Source organism: Dermacentor albipictus, chromosome 4 (genome assembly GCF_038994185.2).
Source record: "Dermacentor albipictus isolate Rhodes 1998 colony chromosome 4, USDA_Dalb.pri_finalv2, whole genome shotgun sequence".
Classification (NCBI taxonomy): Eukaryota; Metazoa; Arthropoda; class Arachnida; order Ixodida; family Ixodidae; genus Dermacentor; species Dermacentor albipictus.
The window spans coordinates 78,617,569-78,645,482 of NC_091824.1; the positions used below are offsets into that span (position 1 = coordinate 78,617,569).

The 27,914-nt window shown below is 44.2% G+C and overlaps 1 protein-coding gene across 1 annotated transcript in view; it reads left to right on the plus strand.

Annotated features, from left to right (window-relative positions):
- Positions 1-27,914, plus strand: part of LOC135916446 (N-chimaerin-like) — a 58,038-nt gene that overhangs the window by 1,516 nt on the left and 28,608 nt on the right. The window contains exons 4-9 of the mRNA XM_065449804.2: positions 143-174; positions 1,156-1,269; positions 2,618-2,927; positions 15,215-15,292; positions 19,686-19,770; positions 26,980-27,153. Coding sequence (XP_065305876.1) covers positions 143-174; positions 1,156-1,269; positions 2,618-2,927; positions 15,215-15,292; positions 19,686-19,770; positions 26,980-27,153 — 793 coding nt within the window. The remainder of the gene's footprint in view (positions 1-142; positions 175-1,155; positions 1,270-2,617; positions 2,928-15,214; positions 15,293-19,685; positions 19,771-26,979; positions 27,154-27,914) is intronic.

Genomic DNA, 27,914 nt, shown 5'->3' on the forward strand with positions numbered 1-27,914 from the left:
CTCCTGTTGGAGTTTTGCATTTAGTATGTTGAATGGTGTTTGGGATACCTTGCTTTTATTTATTGTTATTAACACATTAAATGGGTTTAGGCATAGTACTATGTAGTTTGCATTCACCCACATTTTCTCCTTTGTACCGCAGGTGCCTAATCGTCCCGCACATTATGGAAGGGAGTACGTATTTGTGTCCTTTCTTCTATTTTGTGTTCTGGCTCTGTCCTCCCTTCTGTATCTTTTCAACCAGATTAAGCGCATAGCTCAGTGAAGGAAAAAAAATGCATTTTGCAAATGCCATGTGCTGAGTGTTTGTCCAAGCATGGCTGTTGTATATACCCTTCAGGCACTGTCTTCTGAATCATGCACATCCAGATAGTGAATCAAAAGCAAAATCATTGATGAAAATAACGATATTAGAACATGTCTCATATATCTTGCCTGCTCTTCCACAGCCTTTCTTTTTCTTATAAATCAACCTGCAAAATAAAGAATTCTTATTATATTTGGAGCACATCTGATTGGACCCATGCTGTCAGGTTGCACAATATAGGTAAAGTGTTTTAGTAAAACCATTTGACGTGTGGGTGGCTGGATATTTGCTCTCCATGTCAGTAAGTTGCCAAGTAGCAAATTCACTTCTTTCATCATTTTTCATGTTTTACATCAGTCATATTTTTCAAGTTGTTGGATAAGTGCTTTCCAATATATGTTACGGGGGCAGAGACCTCGTCAGGCAATCATGCCTTTAGTCTCTGCCACCCGCAGGATGATGTGATTTTCCTGCAAATAAAAACTGACTGACTGACTGACCAAGTACGCTACGCATGAAGTAATTCAAATCACATTTGATATGCCCGTAAAGAATTTTTGCGTGGAATTAACGTTTTGCAAACTTGATAGAACTCACTGAACAATTGAAATTCTTAATCCTTTCGACAGCTGTGTGCTTGTCATGATTCTTAAGATGCAAGAAAAGTGTGGTAAGTAAATTATCAATGGAGGGAATTAATTGGCACCCGAAGGGGATATGACATGACATAATTACCTGTTTTGTTATATACTGATCTTTCTTCAAAAGCACTGTGCCCTCAGTGTTTGTTATCCACTTTGTGTAAACAAAAAAATGATCACAACCTCTGACTACGTGTTTATGCTCAGATTTCACGGGATCATATCTCGGGAGGAAGCGGAGCGGATGTTGCAAGAAGGGGATGGCTGCTATCTGGTCAGAGAAAGCCAACGGGCTCCTGGTCAATACACACTAAGCTTAAGGTGACCTTTTACTTGCTTTCTTCCTGATTGACCCAAGCTTTGTGCATGTGGTTTTAACATTGACTGCAAGTAGCCTAAATGGACATATTGCTAATGTGGAACTCTCTGGTACTGGTGGCATCTTTGTTGTGCGAAACATCGTCGTAAGTTTAATTTTATGTGGAGTTGTTTTTTACTTCCTTTCTGTAGATCTTGAGGTCATAGGTTTGATTCACGGCCATGGTTATCCGCACTTCAATGGGTGTAAAAGGCAAAAGCTTTTGTCTGCTTATATATGAGTACATGTTAAAGAACCCCAGGTGGTCAAAAATAATCTAGAGTCATTCACTATGGCATTTATCATAGCACCTATGTTGCTTTTGGATGTTAACACCTTGAATCAATCAGTCGTTCTTTAGAGCTGAAATAACTGCATATGGAGTTCATGTTCAGCACTGCTTAACATAAAATATGTGCACTTGGGAGTCGACAGCTTGTTTTCTACTCTTGTAAGTGAAACAGGATTCATATTTATGGGAAGCCAGCAGACAATGAAGCCAAGGAAACGACAGGGGAAATTAACTGTGAATTTAACTGAAACGTAGAAGCAGTAATGCAAAGGGAAACGAAAGCTAGTGAAAAAACAACTTGCTGCCAATTAGAGCCAGACCCACATCCTCAACAATAGTAGTGCCTGCTTTGTTGTGACAATACAACATCATCAGCTTGGTGTACTGGTGTCAGTGCAAATGACAGTGCACTGAGACATCCTTATCACACTTTATTGTCATGGCTATACTGCAGCAAATAATTGACACCCTATAGTTGCTGCTCTCTCGTTTACATAAGCTAACGACGAAAAAGGCTGTGAAAATATGTATGCGGTAGATACTCTTCCTGACTATAACATCACCCCTGACTGTGAAAGTAGATATACTGTGAGGTGTGTTTGTATATGTTGTACAGAAGCAGTAGACTATGCAGCTTCGCCATACCACCGTCCTTCGTCTCTATGACCTGTCTTCGTCTTTCCTCAAAACCCTTTCTCCGCCATAAAGTAGTGTGTGGAGGCATGTCAGTCATTCTGATATTTCTCTCTTTCTTGCATTAAAGTTCTCCATCTTTTTTATTTTAATTCAGTGACCCTTGTTAATTATTTTTCATACTTGAGGCACCACATCAAAGTTTTGCTTCAATAAGCCATTACACCTCAGTTTGTTGTTTTACCTGCAACAAACTTCGTCCTAATAAGCTCAATGCCCGTCTAGAGAGTGTGCATAGTCAATTTACCCGTATATTTGCACAGGGAGCTCAGAGCTGCACACAAACTAAAGCTTCTTGCTCAGCAGTTTCACGCTTCTCTCCTCAGGTTTGGAAATGCGTGCAAGAACTTTAGGTTGTATCACGATGGAATGCACTATGTTGGGGAGAAGCGCTTTGCAACACTGCAAGACTTGGTGGCCGACGGTCTCATCACAATGTACCTGGAGACGTACGCGGGCGAGTATATCAACTCCATGTGCGCCCAGTCACGATACGAGGACAGCCCATACATGACGCTCCACTCATACCAGCGGCAGCTTCGTCAGAAGCAGCAGCAGTCACTTCGCATGCGCCACCACCGACAGCCACCACCTGCTGCTGAGCAAGAGAGCCATGAGTATGACAAGCCCGATGAGGTGAGCGCTGGTTGTCACTACACAACACAATTATATACCTACTAGATCTTACTATTGAAAGGGAAAAAAATAGACATCCACCTTACTGTAGCACGAAGCTACAAAGGAAACCCATACGTGTTTCTTGGAAAGAAAACTTTGCTGTTGAAACAGATTCGTCCTGGTCTGTGATTCAAACTTGGGACGAATGCCCTACCGGAGCGTGTACTCTTTCTGTTGCACAATTGCGGCCGGTTTCCTAAAGTCATGTTTGCCGCCATACACTAGCGTTATGCGGTAAAGTATACAAACATCGCAAAGGTCGTATTAGTTTCGTATGCCATTGCACCGCAAAGACAATTTTCGGCCAAATTCTCTTGAAAAATGGGGTGAGCTTTAGAATGAGGTAAATACTCTAATTTGATATAGTGATCTACGGTTATTGCTTGAACATCTTCCTATGGTGGGCTGAAAAGTGGTGTTTTCGACGGGAGATGGCATGTTTTCAATGCCTTCACTGTCTCCTAAGCTCTGCCAAGACGTATGCTGCCACTAAAGGGTTTGCTATTGAGGTCACCGTAGGGGTCAGGCACTTGTGTGCTAATTGGTCAAGTTCTAATTATATGGCGAAGGCCAGTTTTGACTAATTTTAGGGTTGAAATAATGAAGGTCTGGGCCCAAAGAAATGCAATGGCACAGGCCAGGACCTTCAGTCTAAATTGAATTAACAAAAAAAATGGAATTAACCAGAGTCGAATTAACGAAAGTTGTTTGTATTACAACAGCTACTTGTGGACACAAGTTCTCATCAAATCACACATTACTTATGCATGTTTGTGCTTCTAGTAGGTAATGTACTATGTTCTGGTCACAAGTGCAAGTTGTTTCTGTGGCCACTCAGAAACGGATTATTCAGCTCGTTTTGTGGCGAACAGCTTTATATCTCTGACACATTTCATGTCATTATATTGAATATGACATGACACTGTCATGTCATATTCTTCAATGTTAAGTATGAGACCTGTAGTGAATTCCAATGGCATATTCGGAGTGGCCGATGAACTCTGCGCCGGAACACACTGCTACGGCAAAGGGCAACAGAATGAAATCTGCAATTGAAGCACAGGCACACCCACAACAGCAATAGGCAGGGGGCACCAGCACACATCTGCTTCCGAAAGCGCATAGCATTCCTCGCATTTTTCGGCCTTTTTGGCTTGAACTCTCGTGCGTGCTGTGTTTAGAAGCTTTGTGTTTCTTTTTAGCCTCCTGCACTGTAATAGAAGTCACACCACATGTTGTCTGCTTCTCTTGTTTGCCGAGGTTGTGTGTCAGAAATATCTGAGATGCAGTGAAGCCCATGATCAGTGTGGTGGCAATATATAGAGACAGCCTGAAGTGCCTTCAGAACTGCATTTCATCAACAAAAGTGAAGGCTCTCAAAATCCAAACTTCCTGAAAACGTGCCGTTGTTACCTCTTTATCCGAATACTGATGAACAATGCTGTCGACAAAATGAGCAACTTTCTGTCTCTTGGCCAGCGGCCACAACATGATGTCGAAAGCTTGCTTGAATACACTAGCTTCCAAAGCTTCTTTGTCACTTGAGTCCCCGCTGGTCGATTAGGAACTTAAGCTAGATGAATCATTGCTCTCTGCAAGCAGTAAAAGTGCAAGTTCACGATCTGAAGCACCACTCATTGTGTCCGTGAGACCACGATTCACATTCACCGGCATGCGCGTGCCATAGCGATACATTGGCTGTGGGTGGCTACTTCCGGTCAACTCCATCAGCTTTTGCACCGTGGACAGCGTTTCTCTGTGGAGTGGATCTAGTGGTGGAGCTACTCCCAATCCGCCTGTGAAAGATACCGGAGGCACTCTCAATCTCCAGTGGAATAGGCTTGCTCGGCAAAGAGCAGAGAAACTACTACCGGAAGTGCTCCAAATCTGCCACTGGAATTCACCATTAATTTTGCATCGAATTACATGGTGCATACCTCATATTTTTCTTTCGTATGTGAGGCACCACTTTTTCGTTGTGGATGCAAACAGTGAGACATGTCTCTGGCCTCCATAGTGTTGCCTGCTATGTATGAGATGGAGTATATCTCTAAGGTTGCTACTTGGGCCTGCTGGTGTGCTATTAGAATGTATAACGTTGCACATAAACAACATGGATAAAAGCAAGGAATGAAGATACACACACATTATAATGTATATTCACATATTTTTTGAAGTAAGGCATTTATATTGGAACTCGTGATTTAGGGTACCCTCTACACTTGGCAGGCCTTCTGGTACAGATGAATACGCTCAACACCTGTCGCATGTGTTAGTAATACTGCCTCTAGAATGGCCCAGTGTCATGCCTGATAGTTTTGCACATTAACTTGGCGCCAGGCTTTCGTTGTCTGTGAACATTGGGTCCCTATGCTGAGGCCTCCGATAGCACTTCTGTAGTTGTCCTTATCACCTTTTTAATGGCTCTTTCTTAATTAAGTGGTTACGCCAGCTGAATATGCTGTGGTTATAGCAGTGTGGCCATTTCTTCCCCTTTATAGTGCATGTCCTAAACGTTGATAAATGCATGAAACACCTATCCCAGCAACAAGTAATTATGTGTTAAAGAGGCCCTCAAATACTTTTATGCGAAGCACATTACGAGAGCTCAACCCAGCTCCTCAGGCGCGGCGGTGTCGCCTTCAATACCACGTGACACCGTGACGTCACGACAGAGGAGAAACGGGGCTCCAACTCGCGCCGTCGCTCGCGGCGGTATATAAGCAGCTGCCCTTGCCTCTGCTAGACACTCACGAGGTGAGATGCCTCCTGGAGACAGAGCTGCTCGTTGGGATGAGAAGCGAAGGTTGCGGCGTGCTGCAGAGACTGATTTTCTAGGTGGCTTTGGCTCAACTCTTGCAAGATGGACTGGGTGGGAATCGAACCAGGGTCTCCGGAATGTGAGACGGAGACGCTACCACTGAGCCACGAGTACGATGCTTCAAAGCGGTACAAGAGCACCTCTAGTGAATGCGGTGTTGCCTTAGAAACGAGCTGTTTCTAAGGCTCAGGCGTGCGTCGCTTGCTCAGGCGCACATTTCGTTGCTGCGCCGAACGCTGCATTGCTCGACGCTCACCGCGTCTAATGCGGGGTGCGTAGTCGCTGCGCCGTAGCCCATTGTCTTACACCCCTTGGCGGGTCGACGGGAACACTATCGCGTTCCACTCTTGAAGGCGAAGCAGAGTAACGCATGAGTTGTTTCTTCGGCTAGCCGAACCAATTATAGCCAAGCAACAGCAGTTCACCAGGCTAAACAGTGGTTCAACAACTGAAATAAAGGCTAGTATGCTTCGCATCCTGGGCTTAACCTTAGCTAAGCCACAGCCATTTTTTTATCAAAGAGGAGAAATGCATTTGAAGGTAAAATAGGCTATTTCAGAAATACTTTGCTGCAAAAAGTACTTCAGTGCGTTCAGCAGAAGCGGAGTTATTGACAACAAAGCACGCCCTTCGCGGTGCTTCCACTTCTTTTTTAATGCCTTGCACTGGGAATGGAGGAGCAGGGCATGCTCACCATGCTCTGCCTACTGAACGTCACCATTGTGCGCTGTTCAAGTTTGATTTTGGATGTTAACATAGACGCCACTACTTCCGATTACGGCGCCTATGACGCATCAAACCTAAGCAAAACGCGATTGTCTTCAGCGAGCTGCAGTGCGCTCAGTGCCAGTGCCGCAGCACCAGTGGACTGCGGCACTGTATGTGCAGTGTTTGCTTTGTGCACAACAGGGCTTGAGTGTGTGCTCGCGCTCATATGTTCGTCTGACCATGCTACATGAGGTGGACTGGCTTTGACCTTCACTAGCTTGACCGGTGAACAGTAGCCACATACAACTTATGCATTTTGAAGCGCTATCAATAAGTCTGCCAAGGTGTCTAACCAGGAGTGGCCAGGAGTAAGCGTGCACTGGCAAGTGTGTGGTGTATGTGTTCTGACCTAAGTTTTGCGTGGTTCAAGGCTTGTTGAGTGTTCAAAGCTAGTTGAAATTAGCAGGAGCCGACGGCTACAACACCAGTAAACAGGGCGGCCAAAGTTGAATTCCTATGCAGGCGGAGACGGCTGAGCGTGAGTACACAATAGTGGCCTTCTTCCGGTAGTTCATAATTATTATCAAATTTCTAAAGCAGATTTTTGCTCACTTCAGCCTGTTTATAAACTTTGTGAATAAATAAACACAGTAACAATAGGAACATGTGCACTCATCCAAACACCCTTCTTGATTGACGTCAGCTGTTGGCCAATAGCAGCCGCTTATGGGATTCGACTATATTACGAAATAAAGCATCCAGAAAAGAGCGAGGAGTAGGCTTCTGTTAAAAAGAGAGTGTTTGAAAGAAAGGTGACTTTACACTCTGCTTGCGAGCTCTATACATTGCGCATGATTGCAAATCTTGGCTGAGATGTTCACAGCAGCGCATGCTATCTGCGTCTTTTCACCAAGCCCGAGGGGTGGTTCAGGGGCTCAAAGCCGTAGCAGCTGAACACGTGAGACAAACATCCTAGAGGAAGAGCACTTATTTAGTGCTTGGAACAGATCACTGAAAGGACAGCTACGAGGCACCTCAGCTCATGTACCATTACCCAACGGGGAGGGACAAACTAAACATTTATGTATACAAAGGGCACACAACTGCACTTCACCAAATCATACAGCCGTCACCCTGTCATGTCGTTCGGGAATGACGAGAACATTTTTCTACAGATTTACTAAAGAGCCACCTAGCACATTTTACCAGCTTTCTCGTTGATTTCCACGGCTACAATGATTATTCTGGTAGTCTCCTCAGGGTTCTGGTAAGTCCCTTTGACTTAGAAAACATAGGAGAGCAACCACAGTTTGTGCACTGAGTGGCAGGACAACTTATAACAGCAACTTTTCTTGTCCTCTTGGGATACTCACGTAATAATCAGACTGGCATGTGCTTTACTGCACAACAAATGTTTGGCACAACCCACATGTTCCCAGCAAGACAGAAAAGAATTGTGGTGTCATAGCAACTTCTGCATATCGGAATTCACTTTCATACTCAGCCTATATACTTTAACTTTACAGGAGCAGAAAACACCACATCTATGCCAATTTTTTTTCTGCCCAGCTTTCTTTAGGTTTTAGCTAATTTAATTAGGCATAGAAACCCCTTCCTTGCTTTGCTTTACATGGCCTCCATGATTTTGACACTCGGCATACAGCCTAGAGTAGCTGGGCAGTATAGCCAGTACTCCATAATGTGTCAGATCTTGTACAAGCTAGGCTGTGTTAGATTTAAACGAGATTTCAAATGCTGTTTTGAAAACAGAAGTTGATAATATATTACTTAGCAAGTCCTTAGTAACCAGATGCAAATAGTTGAAGAGCAGTGTTCTTCTTCATCTCTCTCTCTCTCTTTTCCTATAGCCAGCAGGTATCAATAGACTGCATTTAGAAAGGCAGAGAAACAAGCTATAAACTTAAGTACTGTCAAAAAGTTTTGTCTCATTTTTAATATTTTTTTATATTTGTTGACCCAGTAATTACGCCATTAAGGCTCAATTCGTTGAGAGCATAACGAAATAATTATGTTACCTTGTAATGCAACCAGTCCAAAATGTGGAGAAGTAAAGCATGGCTTCGGACTTGAAGCAAGAGGCTATTCATGTCACAGGGACCTTATTCATGGTCTCGTGGTACCAGACACCACTTACGTGGAACAAAGACACTATGATTGGGCTTGTGAAAGTAGAGTCCAATCAGCACTCGATGGGGTAGAGGCAATAGAGAGCCTATCTGTGTTTCCATATGAAGTGCGCTATTGGAAGGGCCAATTTGACAGCCTTTGGTGACATGGTCATTGTATGGCCTTCAGCTGCTGCACCACGCAACTGTTCTGCAGAAGCCCTTCAATGTGGAGGAAAGTGCACGAAGGGAAAAATCGACATCCACTCGAATTGTAGCATGAAGCTATAAAGGAAACTCAATTTTTCCCTTTCGTGCTTTTATGTATAATAAATAAGACAATGTTTATAATGGCAAGATGTAAGATTGAAAGAAAATTAAAATCCATTGGCTCCAGTGCACATACCCGGTCGCCCTTGTGACACATAAGTTTAGACTGCACTATCAGCGGAATTGGCCCACGATAATGGTGAGACAGAGTGCGCTATCAACAGACTCGCTGAAATCGGCCTGCTTATACGGCCTGCCCACCAGATAAAATGTGGCAGCACTCAGAGAAGAATGCTTCACATTATGTTAAGCAGAGCGCACATTTTTTGTGTCAGTACTCCTATAACTATTTTGTTACTGCTAGAAATGTGCTCATTTTTGGTGCTTTTATGTTTTAACGTTTTATTTCAAGATTTAGTAATCACAACCTATGCCATAATACATAGAATTACAGCCCGAACACTGGTGTTTTGAAGGGATGCAGAGCAGTATTAATTAAGCAGTTTTTGAGATTTTTGAGAATAATAATGGGAAACTTCAATAAAGCACCTCAAGGAACATGAATGAAAGTAATAATTTTCTATTTTTTGTATATGCACTCGCAGTAAAAAAGAAAAAAATCTGAAATCCTTTACAACATATGCACCTGCTTCCTAGTTCCTAACTTTTGTGAGTCAGGTCACACAAAGAAATTGTCATGAATATTTGTTGGCATCAATACTAGCCATAAAGATGCCCATTCTATGCTGGAAAGCAGTAGGTTCGCAAATTTTAAAACTGGTAAGTTCCTGTTGTACAGAGAGCATTTGTTTTCGCTCCTTGAAGCAGGCAAGGTAAAGGTAACTGGGGGTGCGGCGCCAGAGCATAGTTCGTCGGAAATAGCTCAGCTTAGAAAAGAAAATGCCGAGATGCGCAGCATAATCGAGTTAATGCGAGCCGAAATAGCAGAGCTCAGAAAGGCTAATCAACCTCACCACGTCCCAGTCCCTAGTTCAACCTCCTCAGGTATCCCTTCAGCGACCCCCTCTCCCCAAACCCCTCGGGGACCTCACACCGTTCCAGTCCCTAGTTCATCCCCTTTGGGGACCCCCTCTCCCCAAACCGCAGACGTTCCCATGGTTGTGGATGCGAGCCACTCGGGCAACCCAGCCAAAAGAAAGGCCGTTCCCAGCATGCCCGAAAATGTACCGGCTAAAGCCAAGTCCGAAGTCAGAGAAATGTTGAATTCAATCTGCTACGAGATCAAGAAGATTACCGAACGACTATCTGCAGTGGATCAGCGACTCTTGGTCGTGGATCAGAAGTTAGACGCACAAAATGTCAAAATTCAATGCTTAGAAAACAGAATGCCAGAGATAGAGTCCAAGGTGCAGCAAATGGACATCATGACGTCAACCCACGTACGTCCAGTTTACTTCGCGGATGGCGCGTTGGTACCTACGCCGCCACCACTGCACATTCCCGGACCGATTAATAGAACCACCTCCCTCGAGACCCTAGTAGCAACGCCGGAAGGCGCTCTATACAGCAAGGATGGCGCCACACACCCAATTTAGGATTTGGCAGTGGAACTGCAGGGGACTCCGCCATAAAAGATGCACCCTGCAGCAGTTTGTTCGCACTCACAAAGAAAAGCCACATGTTATATTATTGCAAGAAACGATGACTGATCAGGTTTCACTCCAGGGATACAAAGCTCTTACTCTCCGTGGGGATGGCAGAGGAATCTGCACATTAGTCAGCAACAAGTTCACTTTCGTCGCACACGATCTAGGGGTCCGGCATAGCAAGACGGAGACCTCTCTAGTAGAAGTCATCCCAAGCCAATCCAATGCCTCTAGCATTTTTATACTTAACGTATATAGCAGCCCGAGCGATCACAGACAACGTTTCAAAACCATCATCACTAGGGCAACGAAACTCGCCGGAAACTCTCCCCTGGTTGTGGCCGGCGATTTCAACGCCCCCTTTCACGCGTGGAACTACACGCACGACACGGTCAAGGGCAGAAGCCTGTGGCAGGAAGCGGGAGATGCGGGACTCTCCCTATTGACGGACCCAGCCTTTCCCACCAGACGGGGCACCTCCTCGACCAGGGACTCGGTCCCGGATCTCGCCTTCGTTAAAAACGCTGGCTCAGCCATGTGGTCGAATCTGCTCATAGACCTCGGTAGTGATCACTACATCACGGTCACCAGCTTACAAGTGGAGCAGAAAAGAAAGAAGGCGTTCTCGGTGCCTGACTGGGACAAATTCCGTGAGGTTCGCAAGGCCCGCGCCGCCCGTGGAGAAAAGCCGGAGAGTCTCGTCCAGTGGTGCGCACTAATTCTGCAAGATGTCTGCTCCACCACCAAAACCATAGAGACGGATCTACAGACAGACAAAATGGATAGCAGGCTAGCACACCTTCTCGAGGCTAAGCAATCACTTCTCGAGAGGTGGAAAAGCCAACGCTTGAATCGCAAGCTCAGAAAAAAGATAGCCGAGATCAACAAGCAGATCGACGAGCACTGCCAAGCCCTGTCTAGGCAGCAATGGGACGAAATTTGCAATTCAATCGACGGGCAGATGCGCACGGGAGGGAAGTGGAATCTTCTCAAACACTTGCTCGACGACTCCGGCACCAAGTCAAACCAGAGAAGTGTCCTCGCTAAAGCGCTCCACGAAGCCAAGAAGTCGTCTTCGGAAAAGGACATGCTGGAGATGTTGGCTAAGAAGTACCTGCCGCTCAAAACTGTGGCCGATGAGGCGGCATACCCGGTATACAAAGGGAAGCCGAACTCCGCGCTGGACGAGCCTTTCAAAATCAGTGAAATCCGCCGCGCCCTACACGACCTCAATGGTAGGTCAGCACCCGGCCCGGATCACATTAACAACAAGGCTCTCAGAAACCTAGAGGACGCATCGATCGAGTTTCTAACAGATGAGATAAATCGGATTTGGGAGCAGGGAATTGTACCTGAAGAATGGAAGTTGGCGAAGGTCATACTAATCCCAAAGCCCGGTAAACCGCCGAGCCTGGACAACCTCCGCCCAATCTCACTGACGTCATGTGTAGGGAAGGTGGCCGAGCACGCCATCCATAACAGAATTGCCGAGTATATCGAGACCAACGACCTTTTCCCTCACAACATGATAGGTTTTAGGCCAGGCCTCTCCACTCAGGACGCCATGAAGCTTATCAAGATCCAAATCCTGGAACGCTGCACTCGGGACACGAGAGCCATCCTTGGTTTGGACCTGGAGAAGGCCTTTGATAACATCCGTCACGAGTTCATCCTTGACGCCATCTCCAAGCTCGACCTGGGCTCGTCCTTCCATGCCTTCGTCAGGTCTTTCTTGAGCAAACGATGCGCCATCCTCAAGGCTGGAGATTTGGAATCGGACACAATGGAGCTGAGTAGAAGAGGCACCCCCCAGGGGTCAGTCATCTCACCACTCCTCTTCAACATCGCAATGGTTGACCTCTCAAGGTATCTAGGCAAGGTCCAGGGCATCGGTCACACGATCTACGCGGATGACATCACTGTCTGGTGCGCGGGTGGCAGTGACGGGCAAGTCGAAGCCGCTCTCCAGGAAGCTGTCGACACTACAGAACGCTTTTTAACCAACACGGGACTCCGGTGCTCCCCAAAGAAATCGGAGCTCCTTCTCTACAGCCCAAGTAGAAAGGGCCGCAAGCCACAGAACTGGAAACCCCCCCCTGAAATTGACATTAATCTCTACACCAGTTGCGGAGATCCCATTCCCAAAGTCGCGTCCATTCGAATCTTGGGAATGACACTCGAAGGGACAGGCACAAATAGCATCACCATTCACAAATTAGCAAAGAAGACGGATAGCGTCATCGGTCTAATCAGGCGGGTAGCTAACAGAAGGAGAGGCCTGAGCGAAGAGAATCTGTTAAGGCTAGTCCACGCTTTCTTGTTGAGCCATTTTACGTACGTAGCGGCCATGCACGTCTGGAAGAGGGCCGAGCGAGACAAACTAAATGCCATGATAAGAAGAGGAATCAAGAGCGCGCTCGGACTACCAAACTACACACGCACCGACTGACTCCTGCAGTTGGGTATTCATAATACCCTGGAAGAGATCGCAGAAGCACAAGAAAGGGCACAGATTCTCAGGCTCTCCGGCACCAGGGCGGGCAGACGACTCCTAACTGAGATGGGCGTCCCCCCGGCCACTGTCGAAGACGCCTACCAAGGCCTACCGAAAGAGCAGAAAGATAACATCATCATATCGCCCGCCCCGCGCAACATGCATCCCCAGCGCAACGTAGAAAGAAGGAAGGCCAGAGCGGTGGCGCTCCTACGCCGCGCAACAGAACTCCCTGGCGGCAGCTGCTTCGTTGACGCGGCCCAGTATGGCAACAGCGAAAATTTCACCGTAGTGTCAATCAACCACAGGGGTTCGACCGTTAACGCGGCTTCGGTACGAAGCACGTCGTCGCGTGCGGCGGAGCAAGTGGCCATTGCCTTGGCCCTCCTGGATGACGGACATGCCAATATCTTCAGCGACTCCAGGGCAGCCATCCGCGCCTTCAGCGTTGGCGCCGTGTGTAAGGAAGCCTGTCGCATCCTCGACGGCAAAACTATCACCACCCACACTCTCACGTGGTTCCCCGCTCACATGGGATCCATCACGGGAGGCCCCAGAAACCTCAACGAGCTGGCCCACTCCAAGGCGCGAGGTCTCACTTTCCGCGACCATGGAGAACTCCAACGCCGGCCCGCAGCGGTGGAGAATAGAGATCAACCGACCACATATAACGAAATTGCGCAGCACTTTTATCTCGGCAGGAGAGAGTTTCCCCTTCCACACAAGAAGTTAAATAGAGCGCAGGCATTGACCCTCAGATTACTGCAAACAGGCTCATATCCCAGCCCGGCTTTATTCCACAAAATTTATCCCGACACCTATGCCACTAGTTCTTGCAGGCATTGCAATGACATCGCTAGCCTAGATCATATGCTCTGGCGTTGCCCCTCGTTACGAGGCACAGAAGAAATCAATGAAGACAAGTGGCTCTCCGCTATCAAGAGCCCTGATGCCGGGGTGCAACTATGGGCTGTCCAGAGGGCCCACGATGCGGCGGTCGGGCAAGGCCTGGCTGTCCCAACGTGGGAGCGGCCCGCAGCGCGCTGAGTTGCGTACCTCAGGACCTTGATTAAAGTTTCGCATCCATCCATCCATTGAAGCAGGCACCTGGTTCGTTTTTTGCTGCATTCTTTAAGCTTGTGAAGCAATGGTTCTCAGGTCAGGGAGCATGCAGAAGGCTCCTCATACTTGGCTATTGCATTGGTCAGCTCTTCTGTAGTCTAGTGTGTATTCAACTGGCGCTGGAGCCTCCATGTAATTTGTTCAGTCCCTGTACACTGCTGTACAGTAATGTGGAGTGTTGTATAATATAGTACAGTAATTAATAAGAGCACTTGCACAGGCAGTGCTAAATATGTGACTGATCAGACTTCTAGTCAAGTTTCAGTCAAAGGTTGGTCTGAAATCGACTGCGTGCACTTGTGTGAGGGAAAATGCCTCACAACGGGAGGGATTGCTCGTGATAATTTGTACATAAACTGTTGGAATGCTGATGGATGAAAGCAACCCACGGTGGGAAAAAAAAAGTGCCACTTCATATTAGCCGAACACAATTGTCAAGATAACACGCACTCATGAACATCTACTGTTGTTTGAGGCATCATTAAAACAGCCTAGACATAATATAGGAAAATTTGACAGCCCAACAGAAACTTTCGTGTCTTCACTGCTGCTGTCATTTAAAAATTATGTTGCCAAGTCGACCAAAGTGCAAATTTTGTGTCGTTTTATTGAGAAAGTGCTAGGCTCACTGGAGGCTAGTTTCGGCGAAACCTCCAGTCTAAGATTTATATTTCCAGACTTCCCAGTCTTCCTAAAATTAACAAATTCGACAAATGGTTAAGTTCAGTCGTAATTTCAGATGGTTCATGATGTTGTTGATAGAAAAATTCCAGCGGGAATGTTTGACAATGCCTAGAAAAACTGTCAATCAAATTGACTGATTTCTATAGGCCTGGTAATGAAACAGTTAATAATTTCATTCACAGACTCTTTGCTTCTTGACACAAAAGGTTCAAGGCAACCACTAAAACCAGCACAAATGTTAGGAGCAACATAACGTCGGCTCCTGTGCCACGCAGCGTGAGCCATGCCCTTGTGTGTTCTAGTGGAACAAGTCTTTATTTAATCACATGCACCTATCACGTGGGACCAGAGAACTGTAGATTTTCTCGAGCACATCATGCTTGTGCAGCACTTCATTTTTTGTATCTTTTCAGGAGCTTGATTGTCCCCTGCTAGATGGCATCCCTGAAGATATAAACGTCCAAGATTTTGAGAAACCTCATGCTTTTAAGGTACGTCACAATTTTTTTCTTTTTCTTTAAGAAAATGAGGTCCTTTGACATTTGTCCAGTAGCAGCAGTTACATTCCAATAGGAGCAGAATGCATATAAGCTCATTTAGTACTTAGATTTAGATGTTCATTAATGGAATCCAGATGTTTGACATCAGTCCATTTTGGAGCTGCAGCTCGGCTGTCCCCTCACACCACTTGGCAACAATCAGCAGATGCCACTTATTGGGCAGTTTTATAGATAACGAAAGAATGGAATTTGCTTAGCATGCACCTCTTTGGGCTTATGACCACTTAGTTGAAACTCACCGAAGTTAGCAAGGACCGCGTCAGTTCAACTTCTGTTAAGAACGGGGCACTTTTGGGAGAAAACGCAACTAGTGTCTGCTCACGAGGCTTTTATCGCTTACGTAGACACACATTCACATTTTCTTTGCAAGTTTTCATGTAAAGTCTTTGTGAACACCACCCACAGGCAACACTCATGAAACATGTTAAGTACACATGGAATAACTTGCTCCTTCTTTTTTAAGTATTCAGCTACAGATTATGCTGCTTTTCTTTCATTGGTGTAAGTTTTCTTACAGTGGTGTCACCAGGGGCGTGATCAGAGATCTTTGTTTGATACGCATTCTGTTTGGTTGCTGCAACGTCACCAAGTGGCAGTATACAAAATTTCTGAGAATGGGGCAGAGAGAGCAGCCAATCGGCAAGCGGTGAACTCCCCGGAAGTTTACTTCCCTCGTTTGTCGTCTGCTTGCAGACAGTATACTACAAAACGAAATGTTTCTCTTCTTCCAATGAATGAAATCTTTATCCAAATTTTGTCTTCTCAAGCTTAAACATGTCTTCAAATAGTAGTAGTAAGTGTGAATGCTACACTTTATAACTATTAGTTTCTCTGCGTCGTCCCTAGGTGGCATCGTGCACAGCGAGAACAAAGAAAGAAAAAAGAAATGACGGGAGCAGTGGCGCACTTTTCAAGAGGCAGCAACAACATTCCAGTGGCTCGCTGGCACCGATGATGGGGTCGACTTCGCCGTACAACCAACGCACTATTTGTTTCGAGAAACGAAAGCAACGCCGGAATTCGCTTTCTGCCATTTCTTCAAACGCGTTTCACAATGCCACCCGCTCTCCTTCCTCCTCGAGCAATGCCAGCGCGAGCACCGAAGTTCCCAACGCAAGCGCCCATTTTCTCGAATTAAACTATGGATTAGATTCAAACGTGCTAATCAACTGCTGAAGCCACCGTTTGGATCCAATCTAATCCACCAGATGCGCCATGCGAAGCCGGTCTTGTAACGAGCGATGATCGCTCCAAACATCCCCACTCCCGCCGAGTTCGGCGCTTAGCAGACGAAATGCTCGGTGGGAGGATGATTGACAGGAGCGTGTCGTCATTTTGACGTCACCAAAAACGTGGCCGTGCCCCGCGGCTGGCGACGTCGGCGGGGAGTAGGCCAATCGTGCGTGCTGGTAACCAAACAAACGCGCCAAACAACCATCTCCGATCGCACCCCAGATGTGCTAGTCAGGGAATGGTCTTAATAGATGAAACAGTTGTCATAGTTTATGCGACTTTTTTGTCCACAGGTAAAATGTTGCAATGGTGTCTATGTGGGTTTACTGACAAAAGGACTCTTAGCCAGGATAGCTGGCATTAATTCATTACATAAACAGGCATGCAACACATGCTGAGTGTAAGCTAGCAGATGCATTATATGTAACAGAACACAATTGAGAGTTGAAACGTTTCTTGTGTTCTTTCTTCCTCCTCATTTTTGTGGTGCTTCTGGTTTCATAATGTGTATTTTCGCAATGGTGCTTCACCTAGTGTGAACATAATGAGGTGGGTAGGATGGAGTGGATGAGGTTTATTGATACTTGTTTTTTTCTATCCTATGTCTAATTTTATAACGACATTGTATGGGTACAAATGCCCTGCATGACATCTGAAGACCTGGGAGTCACTCAAATGAATAAGTTTTGCTTGAAAAGTATGTTCGTATGCCTAATATATAGGGGTGTGCGAATATTGAAATTTTCGAATACGAATCGAATACGAATAAGGCGAAAAACTGTCTTCGAATATCGAATCGAATATCGAATATATATGTAGTATTAAAAATGTCAAAACGAGGTAACAATAGCTTTATTACCCTTTTAAAAATATCATTGCACTTTACGAGGCTGCTTCACGTTAAAGAGGCACTCATTATAGGTAATGCACTCAGGTAATGTCAGGTAATGCTCTGTCAGGTAAACGCTTGTTACAGATTATCGCGAAGGAAAATTGACTGCTCAACATGTTCAGAAAGTAAGGGCTATGCTATGCTATGCTATGCTATACGCTATGCACTGTGACAACATTTGTCCAGGCAACATTTTCTAGGTGCATATTTTATTGCTCATACTTACAAAGCCCGAAAGTACATCATATATTGTTATGAAAGAGCCCTGGAATAAAGCTTGGTAAAAAAAAATTGAAACTGATCATGTCTCACGGGCCTGATGCAGATAGACTGGAACAGAGCCTACACATTCATAGTAAGGTTCGTTACAGCACTTAAGATCACAGTGCTGTAACGCTGTGTCGTCGTTTTGTACCTTCTTTTGTCCCTGTTTTGTGTTGCGCTGTAACGAACCTTACTATGAATCCCAACAAACTGGCCCAACTTGCCATCTTGATGCAGAGCATACAGATAATGAGCGGATCATGTGAAGCTCTCAGTGAATAAACATGTTCTTAGGAGAATGTGGAGCAAGCATATAATTCGTTAACTGCTAAATTATCCACAGTCTGTCCGAATATTCGCCGTTTCGACCATTATTCGGCCGTCCTCGAATATTCGGGAACTTACGAATATGCAATGCTCGAATCGAATACGCTTCGAATAAGGAAAATATTCGATTCGTATTCGAAATTTCGAATATTCGCACACCCCTACTAATATATGATGATCAGACAATTGATGTAAATCGTACACTGAACAAGTGAAAGAAAGGAAGGGGAGAATAAATTTTTATGTTCTGTAGCTGAATACTTAAAGGAAGGACATCATTACATGTGTACTTGACATGCTTCATGAGTGTCACCTGTGGTTGGTGTTCACAAAGACTTTTCATGAAAACTTGTAATGAAAATGCCAATGTATGTCTATGTAAGCCATAAAAGCCGCTTGAGCAGACGCCAGCCACATTTTCTCCCAAAGGTGCCCCATTCTCAGCCGAAGTTAGACACTGTTGTTGCTTACTTCAGTCAGTTTAAACAAAGTAGCGATAAGCCCAAAGAAGCATGCTTTTTAAGCTCTCTCTGCAAAATTGATCAGCAACTCTTTGAAATTGTTACACGCAGTGTTGAAGACAAGGGAGTAACAAAATATGAACAAGTTTTGCTCGTAAAGCATGTTGATATGCTTAGGTCATGATGATCACAGTTGAACTAAATCATACCTTCAAAAAGTGAAAGAAAGGAAGGGGTCAAGAAAATTTTACGTTCTAATGCATTGGAGTTCACTTGAGTTTCCTGTTCGCAATTTTGATGAAAAGCTGTAATGGTTGCTTATGTACGGAGCAGGTGGCAGAGTGAGCATATGTAAATGTTGGACAAATCACCTTTTCCTATTTATTATCTTCACTGCATTCTGTATGTCAAGTGACTGCGATTATCGACTAGACAAACTTAATAGGTGTTTATCAGTAGAGACTGTCAGTCTACGAAGACTCAGTCCATTTGATTCTCTTTTCTTATGGTACTCGTACTAGATAGACCATATGTTGTGCTAGTATAACCTTTAGCAGTGTTGCAGTCCAAATTTTTTGTTTGCTCATCTGGTAAGTGCTATTTTACTCTAATTATGTTTGTTCTTTGGCCAGGACAGATTTCTGTTCGGTACTCAACTAAGAGTGATGCCTGGTGAAGGGGGTAACACTGATGTGTAAAACCAGAACTCTTGTACGTCTCCATACAATCTCGCAGTAACAGAACAGAACTGCAACAGAACAGAACTGTGGTATCAGTTTTGCTGAAGGAAATAAGATATAGACTTGAAGTGCGATTCGTCAGCAGACAAAGCACCAATTCAAAGCCTGTACCTTCTGTCATCTCCACCGTGGTTAAAAACTTGAAACACCAAATTTCCCTTTAGAAGTTTTGCTTGTAGTCCTATGCAAATTTGCTTTTGGAGTCACAGAGCTGGTTGAATGAATCTGTCAATTCAAAAGTGGACAAAGTGATCTTTGTCATGTGAAAAGAACTTGGTTGGACAATTAATGAAGTTTGATAGCTCATGCAAATTAGATTTTTTCATTTTGCTCCAATTTCATGCATGTATTTGGATAAAAAACAGGACATGTTTAAAAGCAGTTGTCTGTTCATTTGCCTTGCACAGGTAAATAACTTCAAAGGCCTTCCTTGGTGTGACTTCTGTGGCAACTTCATGTGGGGTCTGATAGCCCAGGGTGTACGGTGTGAAGGTATGCTTATATTACTTTTTTATTATTATTATTAGAGGTGGGTGAGGACGTGTGTGTTGTAGGCATATGTAAAAAGGCCCATTGCAAGAAATACATCGCTGGTTGTTACATAAAAGATAAAACTGCTACATCACTATACTGCCAAAAACACTGGATGACGGATTGCAAACAAAAGTCAATGGTTGTCATGTAGGCTTCCATCTTGAAACCAAAAACGAAGCTTGCGTTACCCATTTTGTTTCTGCATTGTTTTGAAAACCTGTTATCGTTTCACTTCTGATAATTAATTTTTGTGCAAATCTAGAAACTAATGAAAATTTGCAATATTTAACCAGATGGAGAACAGTAACAAGACTTTAAAGTCAGTTTTTACGAAGTATTTGGTTAGTTACGAATATTAGAAAATACCAAATAGCTCATTTTTGAATATGAATATGAATACAGTCAAACCTCAGTGTAATGAAGTTGTACTTGCAGTGAAAAACTTCATTAATTTGCGAATTTTGTTACTTCGATGTTTTAAAGTTTCACCATTAAAAACTACTTCACAAATTCCCAGAGCATTTCTGGTGGATAGTGTCTTATAAGCAAGCGCTTATAAGCAAATTGCAAAAAACTCTGGCCATAATAGCGCAGTTATGAGTGCCAGTGTGTGCGGTTCAGATCACTCCGAGAGCACTGTATCGATGTAGCTAACAGCATCCAAGATTTGTCTGTGTTGTGTCGCACTGTGCCATAAATCTTGGACTCCATAGTTGACCAGACTTAGTGCCCGCAGCCGGCGCCCACAATTTAAAAACAAAAGTGTAAAAAGATACTGATATTCATCCTGAGCAAAAAAATCCTCCGACATGTTATCAGGTATGCAACGCAGCTGGCGACGCGAGCGGAGGCGAATGCAACGACGAGTAACTTGGTGTGACAAGGAACGCGGTGTGACGTCATGTGCTTCCTCGGAGCACGGCCACGGTGAAATCGCAAGTTCGCAGCCAGTAAAGCTTTCACTTTAAAAAGCTTACACTTTCGCCAAAAAGGCAGAGCATTGATGGTGATAGCAATGAGAGTACTGTACAATGTAAGGTTTATAGTTTTATTGGTGTCGTGAGTGCTCAGGCAAACATAAAGAGATCTCACTTGATGACCACAAACTCACTCACAATGCAAGCGAGCGCTTCGCACTGGGTCTTAGAAATTTCAGATTACCCAACCGGCAACACTAAACATGCGGGCGCAACAAAATGTGCATGAAGGCACCAACCTTTGTGAGCTTGTCCTTTGTACTTGTTGTGGAGAAATTACCTCCAAGATAGGCCGCGAGGAGGAGAAACCAGATAGGTGCACGTTCCTGCTCCCACTCCCACACGTGCTTGATCATGCACGGTCACTCTTTCCCTATCCCCCTTGTGTTGAAGGAATAGTCAGCTCTCGTGTTTCCCTAAACGTTGCGAACTGCCATGCGCGCCGCAGTCTTTGCAAGTTGCTTACTAACATGACAGATGGTACCAAATGGTACCCTGCTCGCTTGCTTTGTCAGAATTTTTGCCGCTCTAACTTTTTATGCAGAAGGACGCTTGAAATAACTATTGCCTTGGTCGTCATATTTATAGTTTTTGCTAGTTTACTGGCCTACAGGCTCCAAGCACGTGCTTGAAATGGCAGAAAACTTTGTTAAATCAAATTAAATCGAAACCATGTCAGAAAATTACTTTGGTAAATCGCAAAAAGAAATACACAGTTTTCAATGCAACCAAGATTGGGCGATGAAAATAGTTTGTTACATCACGAATTTCGTTAAATTGAGGTTCATTATATGAAGGTTTAACTGTAGTTGTGTAATATTCGACTCGTATTCGAAATTTTAAATATTCACCCACTTCTCATTATTATTATTACATTTCTTTAAAGTGTGTTTTGCTATTGTAGCTTGCATTGCATTAAACACATGGCAACAGTTCTCCATTGTATCCCAATTTCTGCTCTACAGTATATGTAATCAGTTTTCCAAAGAGTGTCCTGAACAGTGTCCCAAACATGTCCTGTGCATAAGTTGAGCCACGTGTCTTGCATGTCTCGTCTTTCTTTATTGTTGTGCACGTCCCCTGTTCCTAATTGTGTTGTAAAGCATGCTTAACACTTTTTTTTTTTTAACCCAGAAACGTCCAAATTATTTTTAAAGACCTCAGTTGCCTGCCAAATTTAACTTTCTCTGCCAGCATTAATGCCCTCCTGCTTCATGGATTGTGCTTTGCCATCTGCCAGAAGCAACACAACACACCGAGACAAAAACAGCTTGTCCATAGCATTGCTAGAAAATTTTGATCAGATTCATTTTCATCAGAATGCGTGGATGAACCCAGCTCGTTCAAGGCACGAAAGGGGTTAAGCATAGCATTATGCACTCATGCTATTGGACTCATTTGGACTCATTTTATCAGTGCTTGTCAAACTTTGAATTCTTAATCCTTTCATGAATGAACAGGTCATACCTGAAGTAATGATCAACAATGTTTCTTGTATGCAAGTCTGAAAATGCACGAGAATGAGTGGCTGTATTCGACACCCCCTCCTATGTAATCATGATTGCGATTCGGCATCAACAGGTTACATCGTCTATCTACCACTATGCTAAACAATATGGCAGCCCATGATGTCTCATTTTGTCAATGTGTGGCCATATAATTTTTCGTCCAAGAGGAAACTTCAATACCTTGATTTGGGCGAGTGGTGCATATTGACGGTTTTCATTAAAAAGCGCTAAAGACGAAGACAAAGTCGAAGGAACACATACGCGCCAGTCCTGTCGTATGTGTTCCTTCGACTTTGTCTTTACCGCTTTTTTAGGAAACTTCAGCCATGCAAGTTCATAACAAACTTCAGCATCACATAATAAACACACTGCCAACTTGGGTCTTTGAAATTTGGATTTTTCCTCCCATAATAATTGCACTCCCATCCTTGGTCCTGTGCGAAACAGCTGTGCTATAGTTTCCTGGATCCAGGTGCGGATCCACGTGCCTAATTTGGGGGGAGGGGGGAGGAGGGGATTGCACAACTAATCACATGTCTATAACCAAATAATCATGATTTGTTCTCAGTTACATCCCTTAGTGCATTTTCATCAACAATATTGTGGTATTGACCGAAGGTGGAAGTCAGGCTCCAGCCGTCCCGAAGTAAAAAGCCGTTTATTCAATGTATACAACCATATATATAATGAAGAACAGAAGCACCCCCTGGGGAATAAAGAACTCAAATTAATAACGAAACAAAATACAACAAATATGTTGTAGACAACCATGTAACCAGTTTCAAAAGAATTTATTCACACTGGTGGGTGTGGTCAAACCTTGTAATAGCACCAAAGACTAAATACTGTAAGGAGACAGAAAAGGAACGTGCAAATCGTGCTTAACCTTTTCGCTAACAAAAAAGTGTAGGAAAAATAAACAGTAATGTTTTCAACATTTTATTTGAAATGGTTTTAGAAGTGCAGAGAAAGTGAATGTACAAACGGTATAAATGAGTGTCCACAAATGTGGACATTAGTTGGGAGTATGGTTAAAATAAAAGAAACAGTTTTACCCTTGCAGGCACAAGAAAACATTGCATTTCATGCACCAAACTCTTTGCACCATGCACTAGAGACTCTCATGCACCAAATACTTTTGTTCCTGCATCACATTGCATTTTCAGTTTTACACTATTTCTGGGAAGAGGCCAAAACCATTTTCTCATGTCGCTGTGAGGCTGCTAGGCTAGTCTGGTCTCTGGAACTGCTGGTTTACCTTCATACCTTTATTCCCTGGTACAATTTCGATTTGGGTTAGCTCTGGTTTTGAGTACATCCTGCTTGAAAGACAGGAGGAACCGCACCTCTTTTTGTTGTACGTGCAAAGTTGTTTCCCCACGATATTATTCGACCCACGCATTGCAGACAGCAATGTCGAGAAAATCTGGGAGCACCCTAACAGCCAATTTCCTAGATTTGACCTTAGTCCTAGCATATGAAATATACCTGTTGATGAGGTCCATTCTCCTCATCAATTGTTTACATTCTAATATACTTCCTAGGTGCGGTACTTTTTTTTTTTCGCTTCATCCTTCGACCAGCACTTACATGAAGACATATGGTTTATTCCGATGGCACTGGAAAAAGGAATTTACGCCTTTGTCATCTTTCCATTTGACGAGACACACATTTATGATCTCATACACAAGTGAGGTCGATTCTTCGTGGCTTACTTTGCTGTCATTGGGAAGTTTTGCAGCAGCGCCCTCAGTGCGGTTTAGATTTACTCTTCCAGGCATGAACTTTTTCTCTTGAAGTAAGCAATCAAAAATCTCCAATGCGGTAAAATAATTATTCATGAAATTATGTAACTGCTGCGCAGTTGTCTCCACAAGCTGTAGTCACACTGCTCCACCTAGGCCACTGGCTTTTATGTCATCAGCAAGGACTGTACGTTTCCCAGTGATAAAAAAAAATCACGCACTAACCCATCTGGGGAGGTTAAAATCTGTGAGATAACGTGCTACGAAACATGAAAAAAAATGCACCAGATCTCCACACCCACAATTTAGGTACACAAACAGGTCACTGAGTGCTCTACTTTCACAACTTCTGTCCACAAACATGGACACACTTTCTACATGTGTGATAAATGTGAATTTTGGCTTTCAGTACATTGAAACTTTCTTAAGCGATTCACAAAGGAAAGTGCCATAAATTTTGCCCCCTGTATTCCATGTACAAAGAATTGTGAAAATCTGAAAAACTTACGCTTTGATTGCTGCACGCTATGCGAGTTGGTCGCTACCAATTTGTTTTATATCAGCCACTGAAGGTGACTTGTGCCCTCTTTTGGAGCATGTGTAAAGCACACTCTGTGCGACCAAAGGCACGAGTTTGTATGAAACTGAACGGTGTCCAGATGTATTAATGCTGAAAGGTGACTCATACCAGTATGGACCCCTAGCATAGCAGTGCCGAGTAAGAAAGCATGTGTTTCTGAGTGAAGGCTCCCTCCTTGCTGCCATACTGATGGCCCGTCTTATTTAAACTTATTTATTTATTTATTGGTGGTGGAGAGGAAGCGATTAGCTCGCTTCCACAAGGGCAATGGTTGCGTTAGCCAGTTTCGCGCCTAACAGAAAGGGCAGAAGTGAGAGGTGCTTTGCTCGCCACGGGTAGCGGCAGTTGCCGCAGTGGCATAAAAAATTCCATGTCCCGAAAAATCACTGTTGAGAAAGGTGGAAAGGGGAGGGGGTTTAGCTACTACGTAGTGGCTTTAGGTGGGGGGGTCCCTGTCTGGATCTGCCACTGCCTGGATCACTCATTCTGGCTGATTGATAGTGCATGCCACTGAGAGCTATTTCTCAGGGAAAAAAATTAATGCTTTCCACCATGGTACCAGTGCAAAAGCCAGTCAAAACAACACACAGACATTTCCGCAGCTAGTAACGAGTCAATTGGTGAGCTGTACATTAGCCCTATTTTTAAAGTGAAGCGTTCCTTGCCTAACTTTCTGCAATTCGGTGTGCCATGATGGTGGTAGTGGTGGTCACTGGTTGCTTCGCCAAGTAGGAGCTTTAGTGAAAACAGTTCAAAATAAGAGGACGTAAGAAAGGGACAGACAATTGTGCTGTTATATCGCGCTGGCGCTGTTTCCACTCGATTCATGAGCTAACCAGCCCAAATGTGTACGCTTCTGGAGTGGAAGCTGTCGCCACTGGGGATACTATCACTTTTGCGAGATTTCGTGTGTCTCAGCATTGGACGCATTGGCATTTACCATGGAGGGAGGAAATAAAGGTCTCCATGACGTATACGTTCTACAGCATTTCTGGCACTGTGTGAGGAACACTTTCAGCTGTCTAGTCAGCACTTCATTTGCCAAGTCATGCAAAAGCTCGTGAAGGTGTTAGCATCACAGAAAGGAATCTCTAGAGAATATCACCTCTAAATAAACTTACCTTTGCTCTCCAAGTTATGCAACTGTGGCTGATGACCGTATAGGGATGTGTTCATCGCCTAAATACGCTACATGTTTCATATTGTGATGCGCTGTTTTGTCTTGCTGGATCATCATACCTTGAAACCTTTGCTTACACTGATTCCTACAGTTCATGGGATCTGCATAATTTTTTTATACTTAAAAAATTTAAATTTAAGTATGGGGTTCCATGTGCCAACACCACTTTCTGATTATGAGGCACGTTGTAGTGGGAGACTCCGGAAATTTGGACCACCTGGGGTTTTTTAACTTGCTCCTAAATCTAAGTACACGGGTGTTTCCACATTTCGCCCCCATTGAAATGCTGCCACCGTGACCTCGTCGTAACCTCGTGCTTAGCAGCCCAACACCATAACCACTAAGCAACCACGGCAGGTTTCCTTTATACTTCAAAGCTGACCGTTCAATGACAGCATTGTCTTTTACTCTTTTCTGCCAGAATCTGTTTTGCTGTGGGTGGCGGGCCATAATTCCAGTTATATGGTCGGCTTTAAGTCAAAGGCCATGGAGCATGGCATGGAACATTGGAATCATGCTGCCGGAAGGCATTTCAGCATTGATGAATTCCATGCTTGCTATGGCAGAAGCAGCACCTAAGCTGCTCACTACAAATTCGATGTGTTGCATGTGAGCACACAATTTTGTACTGATAATGATAAATGAGAGTGAATTTGAAGACAAGGAAACACAGAAAAAGTGCTTGCATATTGACAACCAGCCACACACAGTGTCTGAGCATCTGATCTGTGGCTTCTGCTGCTTGACTCAATGTCTTGGTTTCAACTTGCAGCCATAGTGGCTGCATTTTAAGAGAAATACTTGACTGCTAATTTCCTTACATTTTAATGCATATTAGGAACTTGGAAGTTTTCAAAGTAATAGTACAGAGCCACTACAGTATTCTGCACACTGTAGTTGTCATCATAAGCAGGGCACTAAATTGAATTGGGTGCCACATCTCTATAGATAGAACAAAACAGTGCAAATGTAGAACTCAAGAAATGCTGCCATTCTTTGCCATTCTTTCTGGGTGTCACCTTATAATTGTTGTCTTTCTTCTCATTTAGCATAGTCATATGTGCTTCGGGCATTGCTACCAGCTAGAGCAGGACTGGTTTCTTTTGGTTTCCACTTAGCTGTGAAAATTTTTCCACAGCAAGCAAGAAGTGATAATCCTGCAATGCTCTCTTTCCAGACTGTGGCTTCAGTGCACACAATCGGTGTTCAGAGAAAGTGCCAAATGACTGCTTGCCAGACACCAAGTATGTCAAGCGGGTCTTTGGGGTGGACCTGACTACTCTGGTAAAAGCACACAATACTCCTAGACCGTTCGTTTTGGATATGTGTATCAAGGAGATTGAGCAGAGAGGTGAGCCCTGTGAATCCTTTGCCATGTACGGTACCTAGGATGCTTTTCTGACTCCTTTTAGGATGCTCTTCTGACTCTTCTGAAGCAACAGTAGATGGTCATTACAGCCAAACATTGAGTCAAGCCAAAGTGCAGTCAACTTCTGTTAATTTCACGCTTGATCAGACTCACGAAATTGATCAAATTATCCTGCAGCTTGAATTAAACAAAAGTAATAAAAAAAAAGCCAGAACACACCACCACTTCATTGGACACTACAGCCGAATCTTGATAATTTGTCCCGAGTTAAATTAGAAAATAAAAAAATTCAGACTCGTCCTCTAGTGCCGGCAAGTGTATGCATTCTTCATGGCGTGAAATTTCTTAATTTGGACATATTTAGCCACGCACCGGTTAATTCGGAGAACCCTTAAAATGCACTGAGCGAGGAGCACCGCAAATATGCGACGCATAAGAGCTAAATCGCTGTTATCGTCCAGCAGAAACTAAGCAGTGGAATCCGTATCGCTATATTCATCTGCGCGAGCTGTTCGGGAACAACAGGTCGTACAGCAACAACAGGCACACTCCTCTGTCTCGGAGGCCATGCTTTACTGCCACACATGATTCGCGTCAGCCACGTGCCTTCTGAACTGCCTGGTTGCCATTCATTATCACATCGATGGCAATAACAAATCTGTCTTGTGGCGAGCACTAGTTTCGTTTTGACTCAGTATAAGGCACGCGCGATGTTACTCACACATGAAGAGCCATCAGGAATG